The 26,793-nt window shown below is 41.8% G+C and overlaps 2 protein-coding genes across 8 annotated transcripts in view; both read right to left on the reverse strand.

Moving 5' to 3' along the window:
• Positions 1 to 94: 94 nt before the first annotated feature.
• prdm15 (PR domain containing 15) lies at positions 95 to 20,650 on the reverse strand. 5 transcript variants are annotated; one of them, XM_054754767.1, is made up of 24 exons: positions 20,568 to 20,650; positions 19,263 to 19,302; positions 19,084 to 19,177; positions 16,163 to 16,316; positions 15,819 to 15,971; positions 15,640 to 15,745; positions 15,510 to 15,563; positions 14,284 to 14,490; positions 12,817 to 13,038; positions 12,637 to 12,731; positions 12,455 to 12,542; positions 11,820 to 11,987; positions 10,034 to 10,128; positions 9,736 to 9,867; positions 8,831 to 8,974; positions 8,578 to 8,741; positions 7,803 to 7,882; positions 7,580 to 7,699; positions 6,928 to 7,059; positions 6,771 to 6,854; positions 6,021 to 6,196; positions 5,868 to 5,948; positions 4,177 to 4,398; positions 95 to 2,996 (listed from the first exon to the last, which is right to left on the reverse strand). In XM_054754767.1, the coding sequence occupies exons 2-24, from the start codon at positions 19,291 to 19,293 to the stop codon at positions 2,460 to 2,462; spliced, it is 3,339 nt and encodes a 1,112-aa protein (XP_054610742.1). In that variant the 5' UTR covers positions 19,294 to 19,302; positions 20,568 to 20,650; the 3' UTR covers positions 95 to 2,459. The 5 variants fall into 5 exon arrangements, with proteins under 5 accessions (XP_054610742.1, XP_054610741.1, XP_054610740.1 ...); XM_054754766.1 differs by lacking the exon at positions 20,568 to 20,650 and adding an exon at positions 19,798 to 19,932 and having other exon boundaries at positions 12,817 to 13,023; XM_054754765.1 differs by lacking the exon at positions 20,568 to 20,650 and adding an exon at positions 19,798 to 19,932.
• The window catches only part of LOC129168928 (C2 domain-containing protein 2), a 22,117-nt gene continuing 15,428 nt past the window's right edge, over positions 20,105 to 26,793 (reverse strand). Inside the window, exons 11-14 of one of the 3 annotated variants that reach the window (XR_008566360.1) lie at positions 24,280 to 24,521; positions 23,918 to 24,185; positions 21,660 to 21,947; positions 20,105 to 21,577 (exon numbers count right to left, since the gene is read on the reverse strand). Coding sequence is in view for 2 of the 3 variants with exons in the window: in XM_054754771.1 (XP_054610746.1) it covers positions 21,733 to 21,947; positions 23,918 to 24,185; positions 24,280 to 24,521 (725 nt within the window). In the remaining variant the exon portion in view is untranslated. Of the gene's footprint in view, positions 21,948 to 22,530; positions 22,568 to 23,917; positions 24,186 to 24,279; positions 24,522 to 26,793 lie in introns of all 3 variants that reach the window. The other 2 variants (XM_054754772.1, XM_054754771.1) reach the window with 2 other exon arrangements.

A 26,793-nucleotide genomic window follows, 5' to 3' on the forward strand; every position in this document is an offset into this window, starting at 1 on the left:
CGGAATGGAAGAATGTGTGTGGCTCATTCAAGCCCCGGAGGACGTGCGGAACAGATCGAAAGGTGCTGCGACAATGTGCAGGCCGGCTGCCATCACACACACACTGAAGCTTTATTCATGATTCAAACGGGAAAAAAAATTCAATGTGAGTCTCATAATCAGTTTACAATGCAAATCCTCTTTACAGGTAGACAAATCAATCACTTTAGACTACTTCATAAAGATATGAGTACTAACTTTAAGACAAGAAAAAAGCATTAAAATGTAACTTCAACTTATCACATGACTTCTTTTTCAGTTTGACAAGCTTCGTTTTTTAGAGACTCAATAACATGCATGTTTTAAAAGGCTGGTGAACCTTTGGTTTCAGATGTAACTCAGATGTTTAGGGTATGTGTGCTGTATGTATGCATGTGTCTTTGCATGTGGCCAAAAGTATTGGCCAATTTGCCAATGTTTTTGGCCATGACTGTATGCAGTGGGTGCCCACACATTCCCGATTCAGCTTTCACGGCCCCGTGAAGTTGCAGATTTTTGGTCCAAAAAACAAAACAAAACAAAACTCTACTCATTCACCCTAAGTGGGTAATAATTTATAAATACGTGACAATACAGTTCAAATGTACAGCATCCATGTACCACTGTTATATAACCACATATGTTTATGTCTTTGTGCTTGACTGGTAATGCTTTTTCAGAAAGTGTTGAGATTTTGCACTTTGTTCGGCGGTCCTTGAACGCACCACAGTTGCCGTGAGACGCGAAAGTGCCTCAAAACTCGCAGGGAGGTGAACACAAGTTAGTGTGTGATCGTAATGACAACCGTCAATCAGGATGGATTTTGTTACTGTAGCTGGAAATAATCGATGCATGACAACGTGACAACTGTCAGTAGCCCCGACATCAGAGGACAAGGCGCTCGTAGAGCTACAGTATGCTGTCCGCCCCCACAGTGAGTCGTATACAGATAGAAAATAATGCACACAGTCTTAACGGGTCAGCGTCGGCACAGCTCAAGGAAGTACACTTCACGCTACGAGACTGAAGGCTTCGTTAGGCTCTGGCATCACGGCACTGGCGTAAGCGACGTGGAAACCGAAACCGGCAAAATGCAACAAAATACGTACCCGACAGTGGCGAAGCATTCAAACGGACTTACGGTATGTGCCGTGTACAAAAAATGCATACTTTGTTGGCAGGTCAAACATACACCCATAAAGATATCTACTGTATCAATTACTCACGGATTATCGTCATTCACTGGCAGGCGTGGAATCCCTGCGAAAAGTGAGGATGTACTTTATATAAGTACCGTAATCCCTTGTTTATCACGGTTAATTGGTTCCAGACCGACTGTTGGTAAGTGAATTTCCGTGAAGTGAAAATTTTCATCGTTAGAGCAAACCTGTTTGCAGCCTTCTAAATACGGCTTTTAACATTATTAGATCCCTATAGTCCCCTTTATGCTTGTATTACCCAATACAGTAGACATAATAACAGAAAATAAGCCAATTAAGACATACATAAGACTCGTGCTCGTGTGTGTTTTACCTTAAATGTGTTGCGGTAGCACGGACAGGAAGTGATGTTGAGGGTTCAGAGTTGAATTTTAGCTTGGCGTGAGTTACTGCCGCAACAAGAGATTGCATTAGGGATTACTGTGCTTGTTGTAAGATCATTTAAACCTGCAATAAAAGCCTGCTGCTTTGGCGATCAAGTCTGGTGCTTGTGTGTCTCACCAAACATCACAGTAACATTACTGACACCTAGTGACCAGTGTTGAATACTACAAATCATCCCAGCATCTTTGAATGCATCTTCTGAATGGTTTATAGTTGTATTTTAGTTCATTTAGCCATTTTTATGCTTGAAAATGTTTAATTTAAGCAAAAATATGTAAAATGTGCTTAAATACGCATATTTTCAACTAATAATAGGCCATATTCAATCATAAAACAGCAGGATTTATTCAGATATTTTTTAAAAGCCATGATAGAGTGAAGACATGAAATTCAAAGCGTGACGTGGCGAGGGATTGCTGTATGTGTACCCATTTATGTACTGTATACTATTCACAAAAAGTTTGGAATATTGGGCTTCTTAGTGAGATTTCAGGATGTGTTAGGTGTTAGAACCTTTTACAGGTGAACATCATTTGACCTTGTCAAAACTTTTGAATACACACGTCCAACTGTTCAAAGTTTCAGTGTTTTTTGCACAACTTGCTGTTCTCTAACATGCAGCGCCTCAAATTTCACCCTGAAGCCCAATCTCTCAACCTCTGAGTGAGTGGTGTATGTGCGCATACATACCGTACAGTTTGACTTGTCAGACAACAAAAAGGGGACAAAAGGCGCTGTAGAGGCATCTGGGTGAAAATGATCAACTCCATGTAGTTTTATCAAATGTACATCATTTACATATGAAAAGAGCGAGGTGGCCAGCACCTCCACTCCTCATTAGTAGCTGAACATCTGCTGTGCGGCACCGTTCTGCGGCTGCGGAGTGGGTGGTTGGCTCTGACCGGGCCGGCCTACTTCCGTCCCGTGACTCTGGGCCTCGTGAATCTCTCCCTGGACCCCCTCGACCACAGGGGTGACCTGGCCGCCCTCTGCCGCTGACACAGGCCTCCAAGCCAGAGTCGGGGCCTCAAGCTGGTGGCTCATGGGGTTGACGAGAGTGGTGAGGTTGATGAAGTGCGCCACCGACTGGGCCGACGGGCCTCCGGTGGGACCCGCAGTTTCTGGGACGAGGTCGGCGGGCCTGTTGTGGAGCAAGGCCGAGCCGCTGACCGTGTCAAAGGTGACGGTGAGGATGGAGTTGTCAAGCGAGAGGGGTCTGTCGCCAGCTGTCAGCTGGCCGACGGCTACGGGCTGCAGGCTGGTGAACTGAGCGGGAGGCGGGCTGGTGATGGGCGTGACCGTGATGTTGCTCAACCCCACTGAGCTGTGGGGGGAGGAGGCAGGCGGAGCGTTGGGGTCGGTGAGGACCACCACCTGAAATGGCAGCGGGACACGGGCAGAAAGTAAAGGCAGAAAGTTTTGTTGCTGTCCATGTTTCATAACAGGACCCGCTGCTCGTTGAGAAGAGCGATTCATGCTTTCATGTCGGGATGGGTGGTAATAGCCTAAAATGCTGCAGCCTCTTGCAATAACAATATATATCGCAATATATTCTTCGGCATACAAATTGTAATAGAACCATTTCAAAACCTGGTGGAGGTTACAAAGGATCCTCCCTTTGGCTTCTGATGTATGCGGTAACGTGCTGCGTAGGGTGACCATATTTTGATGGCGGAAAACCAGGACACTCGGTCTGGCATATGACAATAAAACTCTTGAATCTTTATAATCTGGGATTATAAAAACGTATAAATACGTCTTTGGTATTGAATGAGTTCATGTATGGGAAACACTGATTTCAAACACGTCCTAAGGCAGCGGTGTTCAAAGGGTGGCCCGGGGACTTAAGGCCTGTGGTTGTTTTGTTTTTTTAAAAATTGGCCTACAGCACGTACTAAAACTACAATGAAACAAGAAAACTTTAAAAAAAAAACAACAAAAAAACAGTGGCAGTAATTTTACAAGCATAAAGACAAAATATTAACAGAGTAAAGTCATAATATTAAGAGAAAAAATTGCATAAAGTTGATAAATTAAAAGCAAAAAAAAAGTCGTAATATGACAAACAAAAAGAATAAAGTTGCAATTTTTGGAAAATTAGGTTGGGGGAAAAAATGATAATGTTCCGATATTAAAGTTAAAATATGAGAATAAAGTCATAATATAATATGATGAGAAAAAATGTATAAAGAGAAAGTAGAAACATTTGTAAAAATAAAAATGCTAAAAATGCAAAAACACTTTGTTAGCAATAACACAGTGGCAAGCTGTTTTTGTCCTCAAATATAAAAAAACGTCTCTGCATATCTGCATGGGTTGGTTTAAAAAATGTAAAAGTGGCCTCCGCATCTTTTGATTTTTCAGCCCTACGTAGAAAAAGTTTGGACACTCTCATGGACCCGATTTTTAATAAAGCCACGAACACCCCTTAAAGATCCAAAGTCTTTTGCATGTAAATATACTGTACTGACGTTTATATTAACATATTCACTCAAAAAGAGTTTTTGCACAGGGAAAGAATCACTGACAATGTTAGTTCAATCTGCGACTGTACCTGCTGGATACTCTGCACTGCAGAGCTGGTCTCCATCTCCTCACCAATGACTACCGTGTTGAATTCTGGCAGGGGCTCGTGTCTGGGCTCGGTGAAATCGACGTAATCGTCTGATCCGGAAAGTTCTGGCTCGCTCGCAACTCTTAGCTTCTTCTTGGCCAGGCGGGTAGGGCGGCTGGGTCTTTCCTGAGACATGCTGTCTTTTTCCAGCGTCAGGGTTGGCTAAGAGGAGGCGAGGTAAATCACATTCGATCAGTGAAGCAACTGTGATGAAGTGGTTCACATTTTGCAGCTTCCGCATTTTTTTCCAAACACACAGTAATCCCTCTTTATTGTGGTTCATTAGCTCCAGACCCATCCACGATACATGAATCCCGCAATTTAGGATTCCGTCTTTATAAGTGGAACAAAAAACCTGTTTACACCTTTCTACATGTTTTCAAATATTATTAGAGCCCTCTAGACATAAAATAACACCCCTATAGTCACCTTTCCAGGCACATTACCCAATATAGTAGACATAATAAGTGTAAATAAGACAGAAATAAGACTCGTGGTCATGTGTGTTTCAATAATGTATTCCGGACGTGTGGACAGGAAGTGATGTCAGCGATTCAGAGTTGAGTTTTAGCTGGAGTACCCCGTTTTATTATGGTGATGATTATTTTTGTTATTAATGTGCCTGTTAGGGGATAATTCAAACCTGCGATAATTGTTGTTGACAGCGATCACAGCTGGTGTTACTAGTGACACCTACTGGCCAGTGTAGACTACAGTTCATCAACATCCTTTAATCCTTTGAACTTTGCATCCTTTGCATTTTAGTTTATGTAGTCATTTTTCTGCTTGAAAATGCTTGATTTAGGCCGAGAACATGTAAAATTTGCTTAATATGCATTTTTTTTAAAGTAATTGGCTGTAGTCAACCACAAAACAGCAGCCATTTATTAATAGATTTTTTGACAGCAATAGAGTGAGGCCGTGATGTTGGAACCGCATTGTGGCCAGGGATGACTGTATAGTCATTCATAAATCATGCTGTTTTGTGGTTGAATACAGTATAGCCTATTAGTAAATTAGAAAATTCTAGCCCTTTTTTGTTGCCAAAATTAAGCATTTTCAAGCATAAAAATGGCTACATGAACTAAAATACAAATACAGTACAAGGAATGAAGAAGACGCATTCAAATTGTCAATGTAGTATTCTACATTGGTCACTAGGTGTCAGCAATTGTTGGGTGAGACAAGCACCAGACTTGATCGCCGGAACAACAGGCTTTTATTGTAACAATCATAATCACAATAATAACACGGGCTACTGTAGTGGCTAAAACTCAACTCAGAACCTCCGACGACACTTCCTGCTACACGCTCGGAAGACATTTATTGCAACACACATGAGGACGTGTTTTATTTATGTCTTAAATGGCTTATTTTCACTGATTATTATATCTAATATATTGGGTAGTACAAATCTAAAATATAGGGGTCTAATTTCATGTTTAAAAGGCTCTAATAATGCTAAAAATTGTAATTAGAAGATTTAGAAAATTCTGTGCTCTCACTATGAAAACATCCTAAGGAAATTCACTTATCAAACAAGGGATTACTGTATTTGTGTTTGCAAACTACATTTAGCACATAATTCTGCGCAACGTCATTGCCAAAGCGTTATCAGGCGTCCAGCTAACCTGCACGATGCTGATGGACGAGTCGTTGATCGTCTGGCATTCCTGAAGCTCATCAAAGTCGTCGATTCTCACAGGCACCACCTTAAGACACAAAAGGCAAATAACAGTGAAGTTGACGTGTCTCATTGTGTAAAGAAGTTAAACACCGCTCACGTCGGCGTGTTTGCGTCGCAGGTGCCGGTTCATTGAGGCCCGCGTGGACACTTTGGTGCCGCACAGCACACACGACTGGGCCTCCACCTTCTCATGGGTCAGGTGCACGTGCTTCTGCAGCATGTACTCGGTCAGATACTTTTTGTCACAGGTTGCACACGTCCACGTCTTCCCCACTGCAACGGAAATAGTGGAATTGGTGAATTAAAAGGAACACATTTTATTTTGCTCGTTGCTTTTTTCCTCATTCTTCAAAAGCAGCGTTGTTTACTCCTCTTCCTCATAGCAGGTGTTGGAAGTCAGGGGCGTGCGTGCACACAATGGGAATATCCTGAGTTTTAACCACATAAACCAAATATTTAAACAGTCTCAAGTTTCTTCTGAGAACCTGATGTGTCTTCTGGTCCATTTTGCCCTGAAGCAGATTGATAAAACAAACACAGTGGACCTTAAGCAAACACTTGATTACCGTCTCTGGTTTGTACCTTTCCATATAGGAACATTGGTTTTATGAGACTAGAGCAGGGGTGCCCAAACTTTTTCCACCAAGGGACACATACTGAACAATGAAAGGATGCAAGGGCCTCTTTGATATTTTGCACAGTATACAGTATATATATTTCAAGAAAAGACTGCACCACAGCTTTGTGATATAGGTGAAATAGTGTAAACACACGGCACATACTGTTATGTACCGTATTTCCCGGAGTGCACAGTCAGGTTTGATATTACATAACAGCAGACACTTGCCTGTGTGGATAAGCTTGTGAGTCTCTAGAGTCGTTCTTTCACTGAACGTCTTCCCGCACAGCTCACACATGAAGTCCTTTATACCTGCAGGCGCAATCAATGATGCGATGCAATAAATTGCACATTTCAACCTAAGCATTATCAAATACAAACTCACCTGTATGCCTTTTGTAGTGTTTGAGCATGTTGACCTTCTGGGCAAACTTGCGGTTACACTCCTTGCATTCATACTCTTTGATGCCCTTGTGTAGCTTCATGTGGTGCCGAAGAGCATGCTTGGTCTTCATGCCTGCACAGGGAACACAGGTGGCTCCGTGTTGAAACGACACAAATATCATAGTTACCGTAAATTTTGCACTAAAAGACGCTACTTTTTTTGCATGCTTTGTACCCTACGGCTTAAACAATGATGCGGCTAATTTATGGTAAAAGAACTACAAATTCCCATGATGCTTAGAGTGCAGATTCAGGAAGAAGTGACATGTTTTGATCTGACAAATCTTTAGTAAGTTTGATCAAGTGTAGAATTACAACAGCTTCTGCTTGGACTGCGCAGCTGCTGAACTCCAACAAGGGGGGGAAAAAGCGTCCCATGTCTCAGTCGGGTGACGCTGAGAACACCAAGTGTAGGTAGGATTGCAAGGTTTCTAGTGTGTCTTTCTCTGTAAATATCCCATGTGACAAAGTCAACAAGTGCGGCCTATATACAGTATGTACTAAATATTTTTCTCTTTAAATTAGGCGGATGTGGCTTATATTCAGGCGCAAGTCTGGAATTTACGGTTGTTAGTTAGAAGAGAGAACCTAACCTTTACCACACTCGGCACACAGGAAGTCTCGGATGTCGTCATGGACCCGCAGGTGCTCCTTCAGCATGTCCTTCCTTGCAAATGATTTGCCGCACTTATCACAGCTATGGCTCTTCACCCCTGCGTTATGCACAACACCTCGTAACTCCCTTTTGGCTTATGTGCTTTTACTACAGGCACTACAAAAACCAAAACCAAATAAGATCCATAAGTATGAGCTCACCAGTGTGGATGATCTTGTGCCTCTCCAAGTTACCAATACTATTGAAGATTCTGCCACAAATTTCACAGGGATGGATATACCTTCAGGAGATTACACAATCATTAGATGTTGTACAAATACAGGTCATTAAGCATAACTCAGCAGTGTTTCCGGCAGGACTGTAATCTATTTGTGGCGGGGGGGGCATTGATGTCATCACATAATGGTCAAATTTGCATAGCTGACCATGAAGCATTAGCAAAAAGTGAGTAAAAAACATTAAAAACTACGAATGAACTTTCTTCTGTCACTTCTTTTTAATGTCACAAACAAGACCGAGCCGCCTGCGGGAGCTTTTTAATGGGGGTGGGGCCCCACAGCAGCTGCTTGTTGAGAAGAGCAATACGTGCTTGTCAGGGTCGCCAAAAGTGTCTTCACTCCATTTCCCTTGAGTCGCTTTTTAGGACTATAGTATCTGATTACTTGCAAAAGCGCTTGCTTATAAGGCTGACGTTCCTCCAACTATGCGGCGTTACGATGCCATCTGTTGGACGGAGTTGTAACGAGAAGCCATTCAGACCCGTCGTCATAACGTGATTGTGAGCGAGGGTGAGCACCAAATCTAAAAAATAAATAAATAAATACAACCCCCAAAAACAGCACCAAATCCTTCCTTGGGGAAACTCTGCTATCCAAGGCACAACAGTCGATGTCGAATGGAGGACAGCCAGAAGTGAAGCAACTCAGTGGAGTAAACACCCGCTGTGATGTTCAATGCCGTCTTCCTGTGTCTTACTTCTGCACAGCAGGGTCCGGCAGCTGCTCCCTGTGGATAACCAGGTGGGCATTGTACGTGGCCTTCAGCGCGAATCGGCGATTGCAGATCCCGCAGCCGTAGCCTCGCTCTTTGTGCTGCTCCATGATATGCTTCAGGTATTCCCGGCCCTTCCCAAACGACATCTGAAAGACATGGAGCGAGGACACACTCGTGTCAGTCTAGGATCAAAACTTCACTAACAGATCATTTGGCCGGCCAGCGCAGCGCTAACCTGACATTTCTTGCAGTTGTACTTATGCCGCTCGGGGTCATCTTCCTCTTCTTCCTCGTCATCTTTTTCGTCACTGTCGCCTACTGAAATGCCGATCCTCTTGATGAAGTCCTCCCTCTTCTGCTCATCCATTAAGGCGATATCCTGCAACAAAAACAGGCTAATTAAACACTCTACAGTCATGCCATCGCATTATGTCTAATGTGTCTTATTTTCTCTGATTATATCTACTTCATTGAGTAACAGGAGTGTAAAGGTGACTATGTGACTGTTTTTTCATGTCTAGAGGGCTCCAATAATGTTAAAAGCGTATTTAGAAGATCGTAAACAGGTTTTCTATGCCATAACTACAAAAATATTCCATTTACTATATATTGGTAGAGAAGCGGCAGTGGTGAATTAAAAATCAATTAAATTCTGGAGAGAATATGAAGAAAAGAATACTGTTAAGGATACAGCTCATTTCACTATTTGCTGTTACATTTCATTCACATTGGGGACAAGTGGGATGGTGACCAACCAGATCCAGCAGATGGAGCCTCAACTACAGTAGGACTCCATCCATCAACATGTCAGACGAAAATGATTAGGATTGTTTGGCAGGTTGGCCGTTGGAGAAAACTACCATACATATCGTTAGCTTGACAAGCAGCCAGCGTTACTTCTTTTCGTAATAAAGTTCTGATTGCAATAAAAGCTCTTATGCTAATATCCAAGATAATCTCTTTGAGGACGAACACTGATCAGTGTTTCCAATACATTCATTTATTTGTAGCGGCACGCCACACATACATTTGGACTGCCAGAAATGGATTTGGCGCCACATAATGCAGGCCATCTGCGGCACGCGGCTGTTTTGTTGACATCGCTCGTCTCGACCATGTCCATCCTCGTCCTGGTCTCACCTTGAAGTGAACATGGATGTGATCTCGAAGCACGTCCACGCGGAAGAACTTGCGGCCACATATCTCGCAGGTGTACTTCTTATCGCCGTGAGTCAGCAGGTGTTTGTTCATATTACTTCGGCAGGAGAACACCTGTTCACATACACAAGAATAATGGCCATCTCCAAGAATCTGTGCAGGCAGTGGCCTCGCAAGACTATTTACAGTCAAGTTCAACAGGCATGAGGGATATGAGGCCTCTCCAGAAAGGGGTCCGTGGCCCCAAAAAGTGTGAGAGCACCTGCGGTGGGGAGCTCACCTTCCCACAGATTGGGCACGGTGATGGTTCTTTCCGGTACTTGGTAGCTTCTTCTCCGTTGGCCTCCAGCTCCTCTCTCTTCATGTGCTTCGGTCCTGTTCAAATGTAATTGCTACGTGTATTAGGCTCATTTAAGCAAGTTCAAGAACAATTTCATATCTTGCCAGCACCCGTGGTACCCTACATGTTCACACAGAGCTAAATATAACGACAATGATGACTTATGCCGACCATTATTACAGATTAGGCTACAAATAAACATAACTAGATGAAGCACCTTCAGCAGAAATTGCGCGTAAAGGCTGAGATGTAGAATGAATGTTGAAAGGTTCTAAATATGTGTTGTAATCGACTCACCGACTGAGGATCGAACCAGCAGCCACCAAGTTGGGAGACTGTGCCATGCCATCGTGCGACATAAGAATGTTCATGTAAAATAAATTTCCACCAATAGGGGGCGACATTTAACTTTTCCATTCATTATCAATGGAAAGAATGTTGCAGAAAATATTGGAAATTAATATTATGGAAAATCCTGATCGATAGTCCACGTGTCCAACATGTGCTGAAGGAAAAAAACGGCTAAATTTGAAATGATGGGACTGCAAAAATGGAGAGCGATTGTTGAAAAATATAAATATGTTGAACGATTACACAAGGGCCGAGGATTGAACCAGTACCAATCTGCCACCTGAGTCATGTCACCCTGTCCAATAATTGGAATGTTACAGTAATGGCAGATTTAAAATGATTTTCCACCAATAAGGGGCACCATTTAATTTGTCTATGCAGCCATCCATTCATCTTCTATCGCTTATCCGAGGTTGGGTCGCGAGGGCAGCAGCTTAAGCAGGGAAGCCCAGGCTTCGTCCAGCTGCTCCGGACGGATCCCGAGGTGTTCCCAGGCCAGTTGAGAGTCTCTCCAATTTGTCTATTTGTTTTCAATTGGCAAATTGTTGGAAAGTAAAGAAAAGCAAAATAGATTGCATGTTGAAAAACCACATATAATGGTTACAGTGGGACTGAGGGTCAAACACGCAACCATCGGGTTGGAAACAATGACAACAATGATTTTCCACCAGCAGGTGGCGCCAAATAAATAGCCCATTCGTTTTCAGTCATAGAAAATATGAAATTACAGTAACTCTGGGATTTTTTTTGTTCTGAATGAGCTGAACAATTTTGTCGTTGGATTGGCTTGAATTGGTTGGGAAGTGTGAGAGGAGTTAGCGGACAAAAAAATGAGGTGGAATAAGAAGTAGTAAAGGATCAAATAGATGAAAAATGGTGTATAATTTCATCTGTGGAGAGCACGTCTCTCAACATACTTTTCTAGTTAAATTAAATTCAACGAAAACCTTTTTTATGTACAGATTTATGCACATACTGTATATGCTAAAAATGTAACCATTTAGTGAGACAGGACATTGTCTGGAGTAAAAATGTTGAAAGCAGGTTTCAAACCATGAAAACACATTTCCATGGAATCATATACACTCTCATTAAATGCGAGTAATGTGTTATTCTTACGTTAGTAACATTTGTGTGTTCATGTTATCCATACAATACAACACTGCACCCAGAAAAGAACAGGAATTTCCCAGGCTCTGAAATTCTTCATTGTGATTGTTCAGCGGTGGCCCAGCCCTTTTGAGCAGACAGGTGTGCAAAGTCACCCAGCCCATTACATAAGGTACCCATTGATGTTGCACAACACGAATGATGCCCCTTGAAAATGAGAACAGCAGCTTCCGGCATTTCTGAGAAAGACTTAGCAGATTCTCACCAACGCTGTGTCTCCTGTGGTGCTCCTGCATGACGTCTTTGCGATAGAACATCTTGTTGCAGATCTCACAGGAGTATAGCTTTTCGCCATGCTTCTTCTTGTGCTTTGAGAGGTTGCTGTTGGTGGAGAAGAAGCGGGAGCAGATGTCGCACTGGAACGTCTTATCATCTGGAGAGAGGAAAATGATGATGACGATAAAAGGTAATGCAACTCAAAGCGTGAACGGTAAGGGCCTGGACTGTATGATCTGGAATCAGTGACTAGATGGGTTTGTCATACGGGTATGTGCTCGTATGATGGTTCGCAGATCAGGCAGATACACAACTCGGGTTCAAATTTGACTCAGTTTCATCCTATCACAGTGATCACCCTAAATTCCGGACTATAAGCAGCTGCGTTTTTGACAATCTTTGAACCCTGCGGCTTAAACAATGATGAAACAATGAAACTTCGTGGCCCTTCAATGTCAATTCTTCTATCCATGCTAGCGTTTTACATATTTCTTATCTATTTCTTATTCCAGCTGACTTGGGGTGACAAACATTCCCCACCGACACAGTCCAAAAGCACTTGAAGTAGTGTAATGAAGAATCTGGGTCCGCTTTCCACTGAACCGAAAGAACAGGGCATCTTACCTGTCCTGCAGTTGTGGAATTTTAAGGCATTTTCCAGGCGGAAGGATTTGTCACATGTGTTGCATTTGTATTTGTATTCCAGGTCAGGCTGTGAGGTGGAAATACAGTACATAAAAAAAAGACACAACAAATACATTAGAGAAGCTAAGCATCCAGCGCGTTAACTCTGCATCATTACCCACCGCATTCTTGCTGTGCTTGTAGGAGATGTGCTGCTTCAGACTCTCTTTGCGGCTGAACAACTTGTCACATTCGTCACACTTAAACAGTTTATCACCTGGAGAGATGAAACGTGATGTGGAGTGTATTTAACCACCAAAAAGTGGAGAAACTCCAAAGCCATATTGACTTTCTCCTTGTACCGTGTGATCGAATGTGTCTGTTCAGGTTGCTGCTGTTCTGGAAGACCTTGTTACAGAGGGAGCAGCGGTACACCTTCTTGTGCTCTCGGCCTTGGGGTCTCTTGTGCACGGCCCCGACGTCCGAAGCCCCGAGCTGGTGGCTCGTCTTTGCAGCAGCTGCTGCCTCTGAAGCACCTGACTTTGTGCTCTCGGTGGGTTGCTTCACATCTGTGCACATCCGTACTACAACACCGTCATGTACTGTAGAGTCATCCCTCACCACTTTGCGGTTCAAATTTCACGGCTGCGCTCTCAGAGTTTTTCAAAATAGATGAATAAAGTATTGCTGTTTTTTGGTTGCCTACGGCCTATTAATAGTAAAAAAAAAAAAAAGCATATTTAAGCCAATCTTATGTAGTCTTGGCCTAAATTAAGCATTTTCAAGCACAAAAATGGCAAAATGAACAAAAGCACAAACAATAGGCATTCAGAAGACGCGTTCAAAGATGTAACATGTAGTATTCTATACTGGTCACTAGGTGTCAGTTATGGTACATTGATGAGACAATAGCCACCACAGGCAGTGCGCTGTCCAGCAAAAAAAAAAACAAAAACAAGGTGCTAATGCTAATGTGTTAGTCTATGTTATGTCCTATTTATGTTTAATATGCCTTATTTTCTGGTATTAAGTCTACTATATTGGGTAACAGGAGTGTAAAGGTGACTATAGGGGTGTTAGTTAATGTCTAGAGGGCTCTAATAATGTTAACCATATTTAGGAGGTTGTAGGCCTGTCACGATAACAAATTTTGCTGGTCGATAATTGTGCTACAGTTGTGTGATAAGCAATAACATTGTTTAGAACATTTTTTTCATTAATTGTCATGAGGTGTATTGCACATTTCAACCACTATATGGTACTCAAGTATAGTGTACGCCGCACCTGTGTGAGACATTAGCTTGACACCGACTTTGCCTGTATGTATGTTTTTGCAATGTAGCCAGCGACACTGTTTGTGAGAGCGCACCATTTTGCATAGATTTGTTTACATTTGCCGACCAAACGCCTCAGTAAGCGTTGACTGTCGGGACGAAGGCTCCGCTGCATCTGTAGTTTTTTTTCCCCCCAGTTGAGAAAACTGTCCGTGTCGGTCGTCGGTGTTCATGTGCTCACCATGTTCATTCTGTTTGAAACCAAAATGTTCCCACATTGTGGCTGTCGGCTGTGGCGTTCGCCTCAAAACCCATCGCTTCACTCTGTAAAGTTGTGCATTTGCCTGTTGTGACCTGTATTTTCCTCACAGGCAATCCGTACACTCTGTCCAACATTTGCAGCATTTCTTGAAATGCGGTCTTTGTTTTTAAACTATTAGCCACCGGAAAAAATATAATATGCATGTATGAAAGTTTTACTGTCATTGTAGTCAAGACTTTACAACAAAATAACTGCAGCAGCAGCTAAGAGCGTAAAATTGTGATTTTTCTCACCTTTACTTTTGCTTGCAGCAATAACGGGTCGAGGTCTGCGGCCCTTAGCTTTTCTTCCACGTGTGGTCACCCTCTTCACAGGAGGCGGAGCAGCGGGTTCGTGAACGTCCTCACCTTGCCCGACTGTGCTCTCCTCTCGCGATGTCAGTGAGTCTTCTGGAAGCTCTGTCGTGGTCAGCACCTTACTGACAGCACTTGTCATGTGACCTGTGACCGGAAGACGCAATGAAAGTCCTGTCAAGCATTTCCAGCAAAGCTAAAGCTGTTAAACTGTGTATTTGAAGACTTAATTTGCAAAAACTGATATCTTCCAGTTTTCATATTCATAAACCATATTTCTTTCTTGTGCATTCAAGGTAATATTTATCAGATCAGATTTAGATAAGTTCAATTACAAAACAGTAGTATGCCACATCGTTTATATAAAGCAGGGGTGGTGTCCAAAGTACGTCCGTAGCTACAGTATTTGTGGCCCGCTGCACAGTCTAAAAATATAATTTAACAAGAAAAGTTAAAAAAAAAACCAACAACAACAACTACAACACCCAGTCGTAATTTTACGATAACATTTTAGCATAAAGTTGAAATATTAAAGAAAAAAGACAATACATTTTTAAAGTCATAATATTATCTAATATATTATGTATGTAATAATATTACCTCATTTTTGGAAAATTAAGTTGCGGGGAAAGTTACAAGAAAGTTTACAATATGCAAGTTAAAAAATAAAACTACAGCAGAAATGACAAAAAAACAGCTGTAATTTTGCAAGAATAAAGTCAAATTAGTGAAGTCATAATACTATGAGAAGAAAATGTCCTAAGATTATTTAAGAAGAAAATTGAAATATTTGGAAAATATATAGTTTTGTTTTTGAAAAACAGCAAAAATGGGGAAAACAACCTCAGAAAGCTCAGATGCAGTTTTTTAAATATATATAATTTCTTAGCATATCTACACGTGTTGGTTTCTAAAATATAAAAGTGGCGTGCTTTCATTTTTCAGTATGTGGCCGTCGGTGGAAAAGGTTTGGACACCCCTGATATAAACATACCTTCCTACATTTATTGAATGCCTCATAATAAAATGTCTCAATTTTACAGGCGAGTGACCAAGGTAAAGATGTTCATGTTAGATATGACCACGTGGTTCGCAGTCAGATCCTACCTAATGCTGGGTAATAAAGTCAGCAAAAAGTTACCGACGCGTCCCATGAATCGGCTTACCTGCATGGTTGTCTTTCACCACAGGGGGCATAACGACAATTTTCTCAGAGGCTTCTGTTACAAAAGAAGAAGGTGTCACACTGACCAAGTTGCCATTCACACACACAGATATGATGATATTGTTATCTACCTGGAGGTAGCAGTGGCTGAACTGGAGACCTGAGCACTGGCTTCTCCATCTTTTTTGCGTAGAAAGCTCCATACCAGACCCTCAGCTCTGTTCCTGGGAGCACATCCTGCTCAACAAGCAGCACAGGCAGAAAGGATGAGTTGCACAATGCCTCCTGGGATAAGTGCATACGTACTCACCTGGGATGTGTTGAAGAACACCTCATCATCCTGCTGGTATGCTGTCAGATTCTGGTGTTGGTGATCTGTGGCAGGTCGCACCAGCATCATCCAGTTGCAGTCATCTTCGCTACTGGAGTCAAAACACACCACCACGCCATCCTTTTGGAAGATCTGTTCATCAGGAGGTGGACAGAGGGTGTATTTTCTGTTACACTGCAGGCCGCCCACGTTTCTGCAAATATTTTATCTTATCTTTTCATGGGACAACACTAAAGAAATGACACTTTGCGAGTGGATGTTGCTTTGCTTCAGTATGTCACATGTTGCCATTCATGTGTCCCCTCATTGAACTGTGTAATCACCTTCAAAGGGAAGGCAACGTCCTTCTCCAAAACGGGGACCCGTTTCGCCTCAAACGGCCCAAATCGTGTCCTTTTGACCAGCTGACGCTGGACGAAGACGCCTTCGCCACGGTCTGCCACTGGCCTGATCTCCAGACTACTTGGAAGTGAGGAACTGAACAAGGACATGAGAAGCATGGCAAATTTGTTATGGAAATTGCACCTGGACAGCCACAACAGTATACTGTAAATTCCGGTGTATAAGCCGCTAATTTTTTCTTAAACTTTGAACCCTGCGGCTTGTATAGCGGGTGCGTCTAATTAATGACGATGTTCTAATCTCTTGACATCTCCTTTACTTCAGAACTGCTACTAATGGTTTAAATACTGTGCCGCTCGCAAGTCAGTGAGGAAACCGTAGGAGTCAATCCCGAGCTATCAGTGAACTCACGATGAGCTTATCAACCCACTGGAAATCGCAGGAGGTCATTACTCAATATTACTGTCTGACTCGTGGTGTCATCTTGGAAAGGACGCTAAACGCATCACACAGCAACTTATCACTCAAAAGGTCGCTAACAAATATACAAGTTCCGATACGAGTGTAAAATTAAAAAAACAAAAACAAATATTTTGACGTTTTCCCATAATGCATTTCATCCCAGCCAAGCATTTCATTGGTTATGCCTGTTGGGGTGCTGCAATGATGTCAGCCTCCCTCTGGTGGAAGAGATAGCATTGCAGCGCATGGGAAGGCATAACCAATGAAATGCTTTGCTGGGACAAAGTTCATCATGGGAAAACGTTAAAATAGTTGGTTTTTTTTATTTTAAACTCATATTGGTACTTGTATATTCCTTAGCAACCGTTTTGAGCGTTAAGTTGCTGTGTGATGATTTTAGCATCCTTTCCAAGATGACACCACGAGTCAGACAGTAATATTGAGTAATGACCTCCTGCGATTTCCAGTAAGATGACACCGTGAGGCAGACCTCCTACAAATTTAAATGGGTTTACAAGCTCGTTGTGAGTTTTTCATAGCTTATGATTGGCTCCTGTTAAATAAAGAGTTGCCTGGTCCTCACAGACTCGCACGTGCCACAATTTGCCATTTTATGACATGGACATGTGCGGTGATATAGATATATATATAGATATATAGATATATATATCTATATATATGTACAAATGTGTTTTTCTCTCTAAATTTAGTGGGTGCGGCTTGTAAACACCGGTGCGTCATTCACACAGGAAATTTTGGTACACAATGAAGTGTCCAGTGAGTGTACAATGTCTTTTAACACATGTACATCCACCGAGCAGCATTATTACTCCCATAATTGCAGCAAACTCTATGTAAAATACGTAAAAAATAAAAAAAATAAATAATAAAAAAAAAGGCCAGCAAGTTGTACAGCAAATTCAAGTATGACCCAAAGGTGTGGACTTCAGTGATAATTTTGATGACTTTGAACTTGACTTGACAATGTCATCAAAGACTTGCACATTGACTTTGACATCAGTGAGTCAGGACCTGACTCGGACTGCATTCTGATGACTTGAAAATATTTGAGATTTTCCAGTGAATGTTTCCCCATTCCAAGTATTCAACCGACGTGATCGTTATTAAGTTATTTCCAGCAAGGCCACATAGATTCCCTTTGAATCAGCCTTGTTGAATGCATCGATTAACGTCCAATCAGCTTTAAAGGAAAACTGCAGGTTTTATATGCATGCTGTGAGCATGTAGTAACAGGAACATTCATGAAAACATGTACCGTAATACTTACAGTATTTTGCTATATTTTGGGCATTTTAACAGGAACGTCCTTTCTGGGCGGACTGATTTCACCTAGCAGCAACATACTAGAAAGGAACGCTACACCTAGCATTAACTTTTCCAAACTCAAAAACAAAAACAAAGCTATAACAATAACAATGTCGCTGTAGCTTGGTTATTATGCAGGTCACATTTTGTAAATGGAGTGTTGTTGGCGCTTTTTGGAGTTTTTTTCCAGAAGGCTTTACAGGCGGAATAGTTGCGTCCCATTACGTGCATTCTTAGCCGTCTCTTTTTAGCAGTTTTCTATATTTAGAACACACAGAAAAGAGAAAGGCGTGTGTTCGTGTCTCACATAAGGATTGTGGATGATGGACAAAGTTTTCCTTTAAGAACAAACAATGAATGGGTGGATTACATAAACCCTGAATGCTAAATGCTACACAATAAAGCAGTTAAACAGGCATTCATTTTATTTGTCAAAAGTCAAATTTTATTTTGGAGACACTAAACAGTGCTTATGAATTGGAAGGACTCAAAAATTTCAAGCCTATGACTTCGGACCTGACTCAACCTGTCTTGTCTGCCTTGAGACTCGACTTGGACTTGCACGTCTTTACTTGAGACTTCACCCGAGACTTGCAAAACACTGACTTGCTCCCACCTCTGGTATGACCCATTCAGACAGGCGGTCCTCGTATTCCGACGTTTCACGGGTACGTACACACTCCCATAAATGATCAATAACGTAGAAACAAAAAAGAGAGAACTCGTTATATGCATGCAGCGGAAGGATACATAGTTGCGCGTCACCTCACTGAGGAAGGGCGTCACTTCCGTACTTTTTAGTGATTTTTTCCTCTTTCATTATGTCTGCCCAGCGTGAGGCAGACACTTCTGATGGCGGTGCGTCAAAGAAAAGGAAAGCAAAAGTGAAAAGTTAAGTGAAATTAGACAAGAATTTTTTTTTTTTTAAATTCCTTATTGTATTTTTTAATTACTATATTTCTTTATGTCTTCTGTGTACAGTGTGAGTGACTTTGGTGTCAACATAGGTGTATGTTCTGACTTCCTCTAAAACTCGACTCGACATAAACGTACGTAGACTGTTGGCCTTCTGTTTAAATAAACTGCAACCAAATGTTTTAAGGTGCATGCTCACCGGGCCCGGCTGAGGACAAAAGAGTCCTGGACGGTCACCACAGGTCCAAGTTCAGGGCACTCAGAGTCGTGGTACTGTCCACAGTCCTCACACCCTGTGTCACACACATCACACAACACGGCATCAAACACACAAACAAACACTAATGTGACACCTTACAGTTCAGGATCCATACTCACAGATGAACTCGTCTGGAGGCTGCGCTGCCATTCTGTTAACCTACCAACAGATGAAAGGGATCATTGTAACAGGTTGGAAGCAGGACGGTTGGCAGATAAAACATTTTGCAATAAGAACAGCGTTCATCGAGTGATATTATTGAGATGGTGGCCATTTGTGTTGTTTTGAATGCACAAAACTGAAGGGTAACAGTATGTCAACATGAAGCAGGTTATATATTCGGAGCCAATGTGTGAACGTATGCAGTCCGAGTTGATCCAGGATTTCAGTGGTTCCCAAACTGTAGCCAGGTTTTAACTCCGATCTGAGCGTCTGGTCTCCAACAAAAATGCAACAAAGAACAGTCGGCATGGCGGATGGACCGGAGACGCAAAGAGCCAAACCGGAGTCGCAGCGCCTCGGCGTCCAGCATACAGCAATGGAGGCGGCAGGAGAAAACTCGGAGCTGACCAAACAAACCGGCTACACATTTTCTGTTACACTGTGGCGATAAATTGCCAGAATCTGACGTATATTAATGGGAATATATCTTACCTTTCCTGCAAAAGACACTTCATTTATCGAATCCTGACTCCGGGTTACAATCCGCTCCAGAAAGGGCGCAGGACCGGAAGCCAGACCCACCGAGTGCATTGTGGGAGTTGAAGGCAGATTTGAATTTAGGCCGTTACCGCAATCAAACCGTAACTACGAAGTTGGAGGAAACTGGGGAAGCAACATGCGTCAGGTCTTCAATTTGTATTTTTTAAATAAATTAAAATGATTTTATAATAAATTATAAAACTACAGCAAGTAATTAATTCCTTATGTTAATTATACATGTACTGTATCTTTGTCAAAGATGACAGTAGATCATTGGCTCTAGGTTACCATGTTTCATGAAACAAATTGTAAGAATTACCCAGCTGTCAAAAATAAAAGAACAAAAAAATTCGTGCCACAATCTCAGTAGTTATTGCTTAAAATTAAATGACGTGACACTGTCAATACTTCAAGTAAATCCTGTAATGTTTCTGTGCTAAAAAAGCCAACAAGAACAAAAAAAACCTTCAATAGCCCTTTAGTTTACTGAATACTTTAGAGTAGCACAGTGTAAATATGCCTTACTGCAAACTGAGCAAACTTCTTAACAGCCTATTATTGTCAATAAACATCAGTCAGTGATGGTAGAGAAGAGCCTGTAAATGGGGGGGGTCCAAAGAAGTCCCCTCCAGGGTGTATCTGCAGAGGAGTGTCGTCATGAGCAGCAAATGATTTCCCAAGTATGTCCAATAGTGTAAACGCTGAAATAGCAGTTTTCTTACGTGTACAGGCGTTCAGGTGAGGCATTTGGGTGGTGTAGGAAAGCAGATTTTCTCAGCTGTTCCTTTGGTGCGCTGACAGTGGACCCGAAAGCTGGCTAGAGCACATGTGGCAGCAGGTACAGAACTACTGTAAGGCAATCTTAGCACTACATGTCACTGTTTTACATCATCCCATAGTAGTAATGCAGAATGAAGAAACAGAAGGTACAGTAGTTGTGCCGGCAACAAACTACAATCACCAGCTGGATTTTTTTTCGAGTATGTTCACGCGTGTTCAAAGCCACATGATAATAAAAACAATGCAATGTTACATACACGAATCAGAAGAACTGAAGAGTCAACTATTTTGTGCAAAACACAACACGCGTGACTAATTGTGACAAAGGTCAACAAGGGTCATTGAAACATCTTTGAGGAAGACTTAGATGAAAGCTGCATACAATTTCCAAACACACACATTGTTAAAAGTCTCACATTATCCACAGTGTCTCTATCTTTGATATCTCTGACACACTTTTTGTTAATAATGCATTTCATTATCATTCATTCAGCATGGCTGTTGATATTCTTACTGTACGTGCATATCAAACACACACACACACACACACACACACACACACACACACACACACACACACACATCTCATGTATTGTTCTTGAAGGAAATAAAACAAAGTATTAAACACGGTTGTTTAAATATCATAATTCAAATTGTTCATGTCCAGAAGTAGTCATATTATCTCCCTTTCTGAATATTTGGAACAACAGAAGAGTCTCTATCACACGAGCAGCTCCTGTCATTGCACTGGAAATAGAAAAAGGTACTGAAATTGTGCAAACCATACAAATACCACTCTTCTCTTCATCTTTGGTCCTGTTGATCCACCGTAGGAAAGCGATGGTTCACAGCAAGGATGGTTTACCCTTTACACTCAACATCAGAGAGGTAAAGATGCAGGACCACACGAGTCTGGATCAAGGCCACTTTTAAAATGCTGCATCAAACCAAACTGAGGAGACATGCAAAATAAAATCCTCTGAAATACCATGAAGTCATATACCCACTCATGCGCAATAAAAGACCCATCATACCCTGCGGAGTTATTATTGTCTATAGACTGCAGGTCAGCCACAGAGCATATTTGAGGTGGTAGTTGTGGAAGTATCACACATTTGGTTGTCCATTGGAGGTAGAGCCGTTGGCTTTGCTCTTACTCTTGCGGCTCAGCATGCGGCTAAGCGTGGCGGTTTTGCTGGCCCGCTCCACGACGGCAGGAGATTCCAGGTAAACTAAGTCATTGTGCGACTGGCTCATCCCGGGGTCCTTGCGCTGGTGTCGCCGCCGGAAGAAGAGCTTGGCGCTCTTCTGTAGGAAACTGCCTGCAGCCCAGAAGCAGAAAGGAAGTCATTTTTAAATTGTATTTTGTTGTACTGATCACAGACGGTCCTCGTGTTACAATGTTTCATGCTCCGACATTTCGTGGTTACGTACGCGCGGTCGTAAATTAATAATACAGTACAAAAAGAAAACTAGTCACGGGAGAATGAGTCGCTTGTCGCTACACCGGAGAAGGATGTCACTCTTCAGGGCTCCAGACTTTCAGACTTTCCGGTTTTCATTCAGGTATAATTTTGATATAAATTGTGTCTTACACAAAACACGACTGACACGGTTGCCGTAGGAACAAAACTCATTCGTAGACCGAGGACCACCTGATTCATGATACATTCTGTTGGGAGTGAGAATGGTTGTCTTTGTTGAACAGTCATTGTTCTTAATAACTGGTGATCAATGTGTACACTCAGGCCAGTTAAACATAGTTAAAAAAAAAAGGATTATAGGAACTCCATGAAATGAAAATGTGTTGAAATGACCAATGTTATCTAGCCTACTCAAAGCTACAGTAACTACACAGTACACAAACTACAGTACTGAAGATACCACTCATGAATGGTAACTTACACATCTGGATCTAACGTGCGCTTTGCACTGCTTTCCTCTAAGATCAGAGTGGTGATAGACAGTACAGACAGTTGAGGCAGAGGAGGGGAAAGAGAAAAAGGAATACAGACTGCATCACCAAGAAAGGACATACATGAAAACAGGCAAACAGAGAAATGTGGCCCACTGCTCCCTTTCTGAGCTACTGATTTTCAGCACTAATGAACGAGCGACATTTAAGCCATAATGTAGTACAGTGAAACATTGGTTTACAATGACAATTTTTCCTAAAAATAGGTCTTTCGTACGGCTAAACTAGTCAGCGGAATCGCGTACCCAAACAAAGCATCCACAAGTTGGTGACTCAATCTCAGTCTGTGAAGAATGGATAGTGGTTCTTTTAGAGTTGGGACACTATAGACAGACTCCAGCCAGGGAACCATTTTATCTTCTTTATTATGTGTGTATGGGCGGTTTATCTGTTCAGAGATGGCACACGGAACATTGGAAAAATCGGTATCTGTCTCCTTCCTTCCCTGAATACGGACAGTGTGGCAATGAGGCATTCATGAGCACTGTGTATTTCTGAGTGTTAGTTTAATCTGTGCTTTTTTAAAAATTTATTTTAAACGGCTGCAAAAAAAGTTACGAGTTCCAAAACTTTGATCAACAAGGCGAGAAACAATATTAAATTCCAGACAGAAGTAGCAACGTACAAAGGTAGTGTCTGTTACTGTACATTAGGAGTGCAATGTAACGGTAAGAACCTTGCCGTCTGGCAATTTCTGAAATGTAGATTTCCCACTTGTTGGACAATTCTCACATGCTCCTCCACTTTCACGTCTCCTCTCCGCTACTCGCCGCTCCTTACCTTGCCCTCCCAACTACAATGGGAGCCTATCAGCTGAAGCTAAACAATCCCAAATGCAATGGATGTTGGGATGTGACAGACTATTGTTTTCTTCTCCCCACAACTCCAGCACAAAAAGCATAAAAACTGGTTTTATAAAAAGACAACTCGCATACACAAACGGTAAAGGTAGAGATTAAACACGTAAAAAAAAACTAACGCACTAAATATGATTAATAAATAACTGCAATAAATTTTTTTAATTTGGCACTCAACCAGTCTTCAATAAAGGTAAAAGTGATGTTCATTTATCCATTTCATTCATCATTTATATGTATTTCCCTTTGTGTCCTGCATGTAAAACTATACAGTGTAATTATCCTCTGCAAAACGTGTTTTGCATTAATAGGTAATGTGGTTGTCTGGAACGGATTGAATGGATTTACATGATTTCTTATGGGAAAAATGCATTGTACGTTTCTGATCTTTTGTAACAGGTTAATAACGAAAACCGAGGTTCCACTGTACAACAAACCCACCAACTGAGGCATCTCTTACCTCTTCTCTTTTTGCAGCTGACCTCTGATACACACATGGAGAGTGAGGTATGGTTCAAGTCCTCTCCGGTGTGACTCTCCCAGTCTTCAGGGGGACATCCCAATCCACTGGCCCCTTCCTCGTGTTCAGACACCTCTGGGGGGCTGCTGGTCCCTGACACGATCGCTGTGGTCACGTCCTGAGTGGAGCTGCCATTCGACATCGAGGCATCCATCGCAGCAGCGTAGCCTGCCATCAGAGCCAGCTCATCGTCCTGAGACAGCGGTGTCTGGGAATATAAACATATTCAACATGGAAATCAAGTCAGCCCTGGAGATAAATCATCAAGTGGTACAAGTGCTGGTAAGTAAGGTCATCTTTACTTTTGTAATCCCAGAGATGATGATGGTACTCTTCTTCACTGGTGACCTGAGCTTCTGCTTGGCAGACTGGTGGAGTTGTTTGATGGCGGCCTCAGCCACTGGGTCGGTGCCGTTAAGCATCAGTAACTCGGTGTCTGACGAAGACAAGACCTTGCTGACTGTCGCTCCCAGCGTAGACGTCTGCTCCGAAACACGTCGCTCCGAAAGCTTGGGCTTGCTGGCCAGTGCTTTTTGTGAAGAATCTAAAACGTAAAGACAGCTGAGATGAGATCCTTCAGTTAAGAGCATGAGTGGTGCAAAATGAATGAAATATTACAACACAGTGGCTTTTTTGCTACTCATGATAAAAAAAATACATGTTTTTGAAGGTATTGCAGATGCTACCACCTTATACCCAAACCCGTACTAAACTCAATTTTTATAGCAAATGTTGATTGGAAATCGAAGGTGAAGGCGAAGTCAAAGTCGAAGTTGGGGTGCTATACGCACAGGAAATAATGTTAACAAGCCGACCAAACACAGCCGTTACAATCTGTATGGTCTGGTAGTTACATTTTTTTTGGGGCGGCGCACAGCATGAGATGCAAGAGTATTTTGCGGGGGGAAGAACGAGCCGGCGTAGTGTACAGTGCAGGGTTTCCGCTACACGTAATTGTAATTGGCGCAGAAGGGACGCCTTAAAAAACTGTTGTTATTTGCATGTGAAAACAATGTTAAGTAATACATTGTGTGAAGGGACATATGCTATATCAGGGGTAGCGAAGGTAGCCTGGGTCGATGTGTCACACACATCATAAACGGCACTTTGTAGATGTCATATGACATCAGTCAGCTGACATTAAGCCCCAGGTTATGTACACAACTACTGAGGAATTATGTGTTATTATCTTTATTGCCATACTGAATTGAGAATTATTGAATGATATCAACTATTTTTATGTAAACTGTGAATGTGAAAGCCTATTATTTACATATTGACCACAATTAGTTTGAAATAAAAAATCAAGTGAAATCTCAAATAAAAACGTGCCCCGGAATCACCTGCCCTGTTGGGACTTGACAGTTAAGGAGAAGAAGAAAAGACAGAAAGGTATTTCAAGTTAATTAATGCATTTCTTGTTAAAGCCTGTGAAAATTACCCTAACGTTGACATTATTATCGACACTAAATTTAAATATATATATATAAAAAAATTGCCGCCACAGCAGCAGCACGGCACAACGGCGGCAGTCCACCACCCACGCATCCCACCACCACAGCTTCAAAAATTCCTAGGGGAAACCCTGCAGTAATCCGCAAGGTAGGCTTCCTTATTTATAACTGTAATATTTTTGTAGTAAGAGCATCGAAAACCGGTTTATGCCATAAATACGTTTTTTAACTATCTAGACATGAAATAACACCCCTATAGTCACCTTTACACTGTTATTACCCTATATAGTAGACACAATAAGAAAAAATAAGACATAAATAAGACTCGTGCTTGTGTGTGTTGCTACAAATGTGTTTGTGGGAGGACAGGAAGTGACGTCAGGGGTTCTGAAGTGAGTTTTAGTTTGGCGTGGGTTAGCTCATCTTTTTTATTAAGGCTTTTTATTAGGGATTATTGTAATTGAGACACAGTATATCTAACCTGCAATAAAAGCCAATTGTTTCAGCGATAAAGCCCGGTGTATGTGTGTGTCTCACCGAACATTACAGAAAAATGACTGACACCGAGTGACCAGTGTAGAATACTACATATCATTCACTTCTGAATGCATCTTCTGAATGCCTTATATCTGTATTTTGGTTCATTTAGCAATTTGTATGCTTGAAAATGCTTAATTTGGGCAAAAATGTGTAAAATGTGCTTCAATATGCACATGTTTTTACTACTAATAGCCCATATTCAAGCATGAAACAGCATCATTTATTAATTACTGTGAATTCCAGTGTCGTACCCACTAAATTTAGAAGACATTTGTTCTGAAAAAACTTGAAAAAACTCACGACGAGCTTGTCAACCCATCAAAAATTGCAGGAGGTCATTACTCAATAATAAACACTCACAGTGTCATCCACAAACATTAAACTCATCACACAGCAATTTAACACTGAAAAGATACCTAGGAATATACATTATAAGTACCAATACGAGTTTAAAATAACAAACAGCACCTTTGTTAACATCTACCCATAATGCATTACTGCCAGAAGAGCAATTCATTGGAGGACAAGCAGTATAGAATATGGTGGATGGCGCTACACTGCTGCCTCTGTCCACCAGAGGCAGCCAGAGGACCCGGAGCTGAGAGGGAGGCTGACGTCATTGCAGAATTGTGGAATTTACAGTAATATATTTCTGAAAAAAACGTAATAGAGTGAAGCCGCTAAATTCGAATGGTGAAGTGGCCCTCCGTATTGGGAAATATAGCTTCTGAATCTAAATGATACGTAAACAGGTAATCATTCTAGTTATGGTTTATAATGTGTGGCTTTCTATCACTATTTCTATCACTTTGTGCAGCTATA

This window comes from Dunckerocampus dactyliophorus, chromosome 16 (genome assembly GCF_027744805.1).
Source record: "Dunckerocampus dactyliophorus isolate RoL2022-P2 chromosome 16, RoL_Ddac_1.1, whole genome shotgun sequence".
Classification (NCBI taxonomy): domain Eukaryota; kingdom Metazoa; phylum Chordata; class Actinopteri; order Syngnathiformes; family Syngnathidae; genus Dunckerocampus; species Dunckerocampus dactyliophorus.

Bases quoted from the DNA above. Each gene is read 5' to 3' on its own strand.
- prdm15 (XM_054754765.1), bottom strand. From the start codon at position 19,896: ATGCACTCGGTGGGTCTGGCTTCCGGTCCTGCGCCCTTTCTGGAGCGG. The intron at 15,746-15,818 runs GTGAGTACGTAT...CTTGTTGAGCAG, and splicing joins TGTTCTTCAACACATCCCAG to GATGTGCTCCCAGGAACAGA. The intron at 8,975-9,735 runs GTGAGACCAGGA...TTTTTGTTGCAG, and splicing joins ACATCCATGTTCACTTCAAG to GATATCGCCTTAATGGATGA.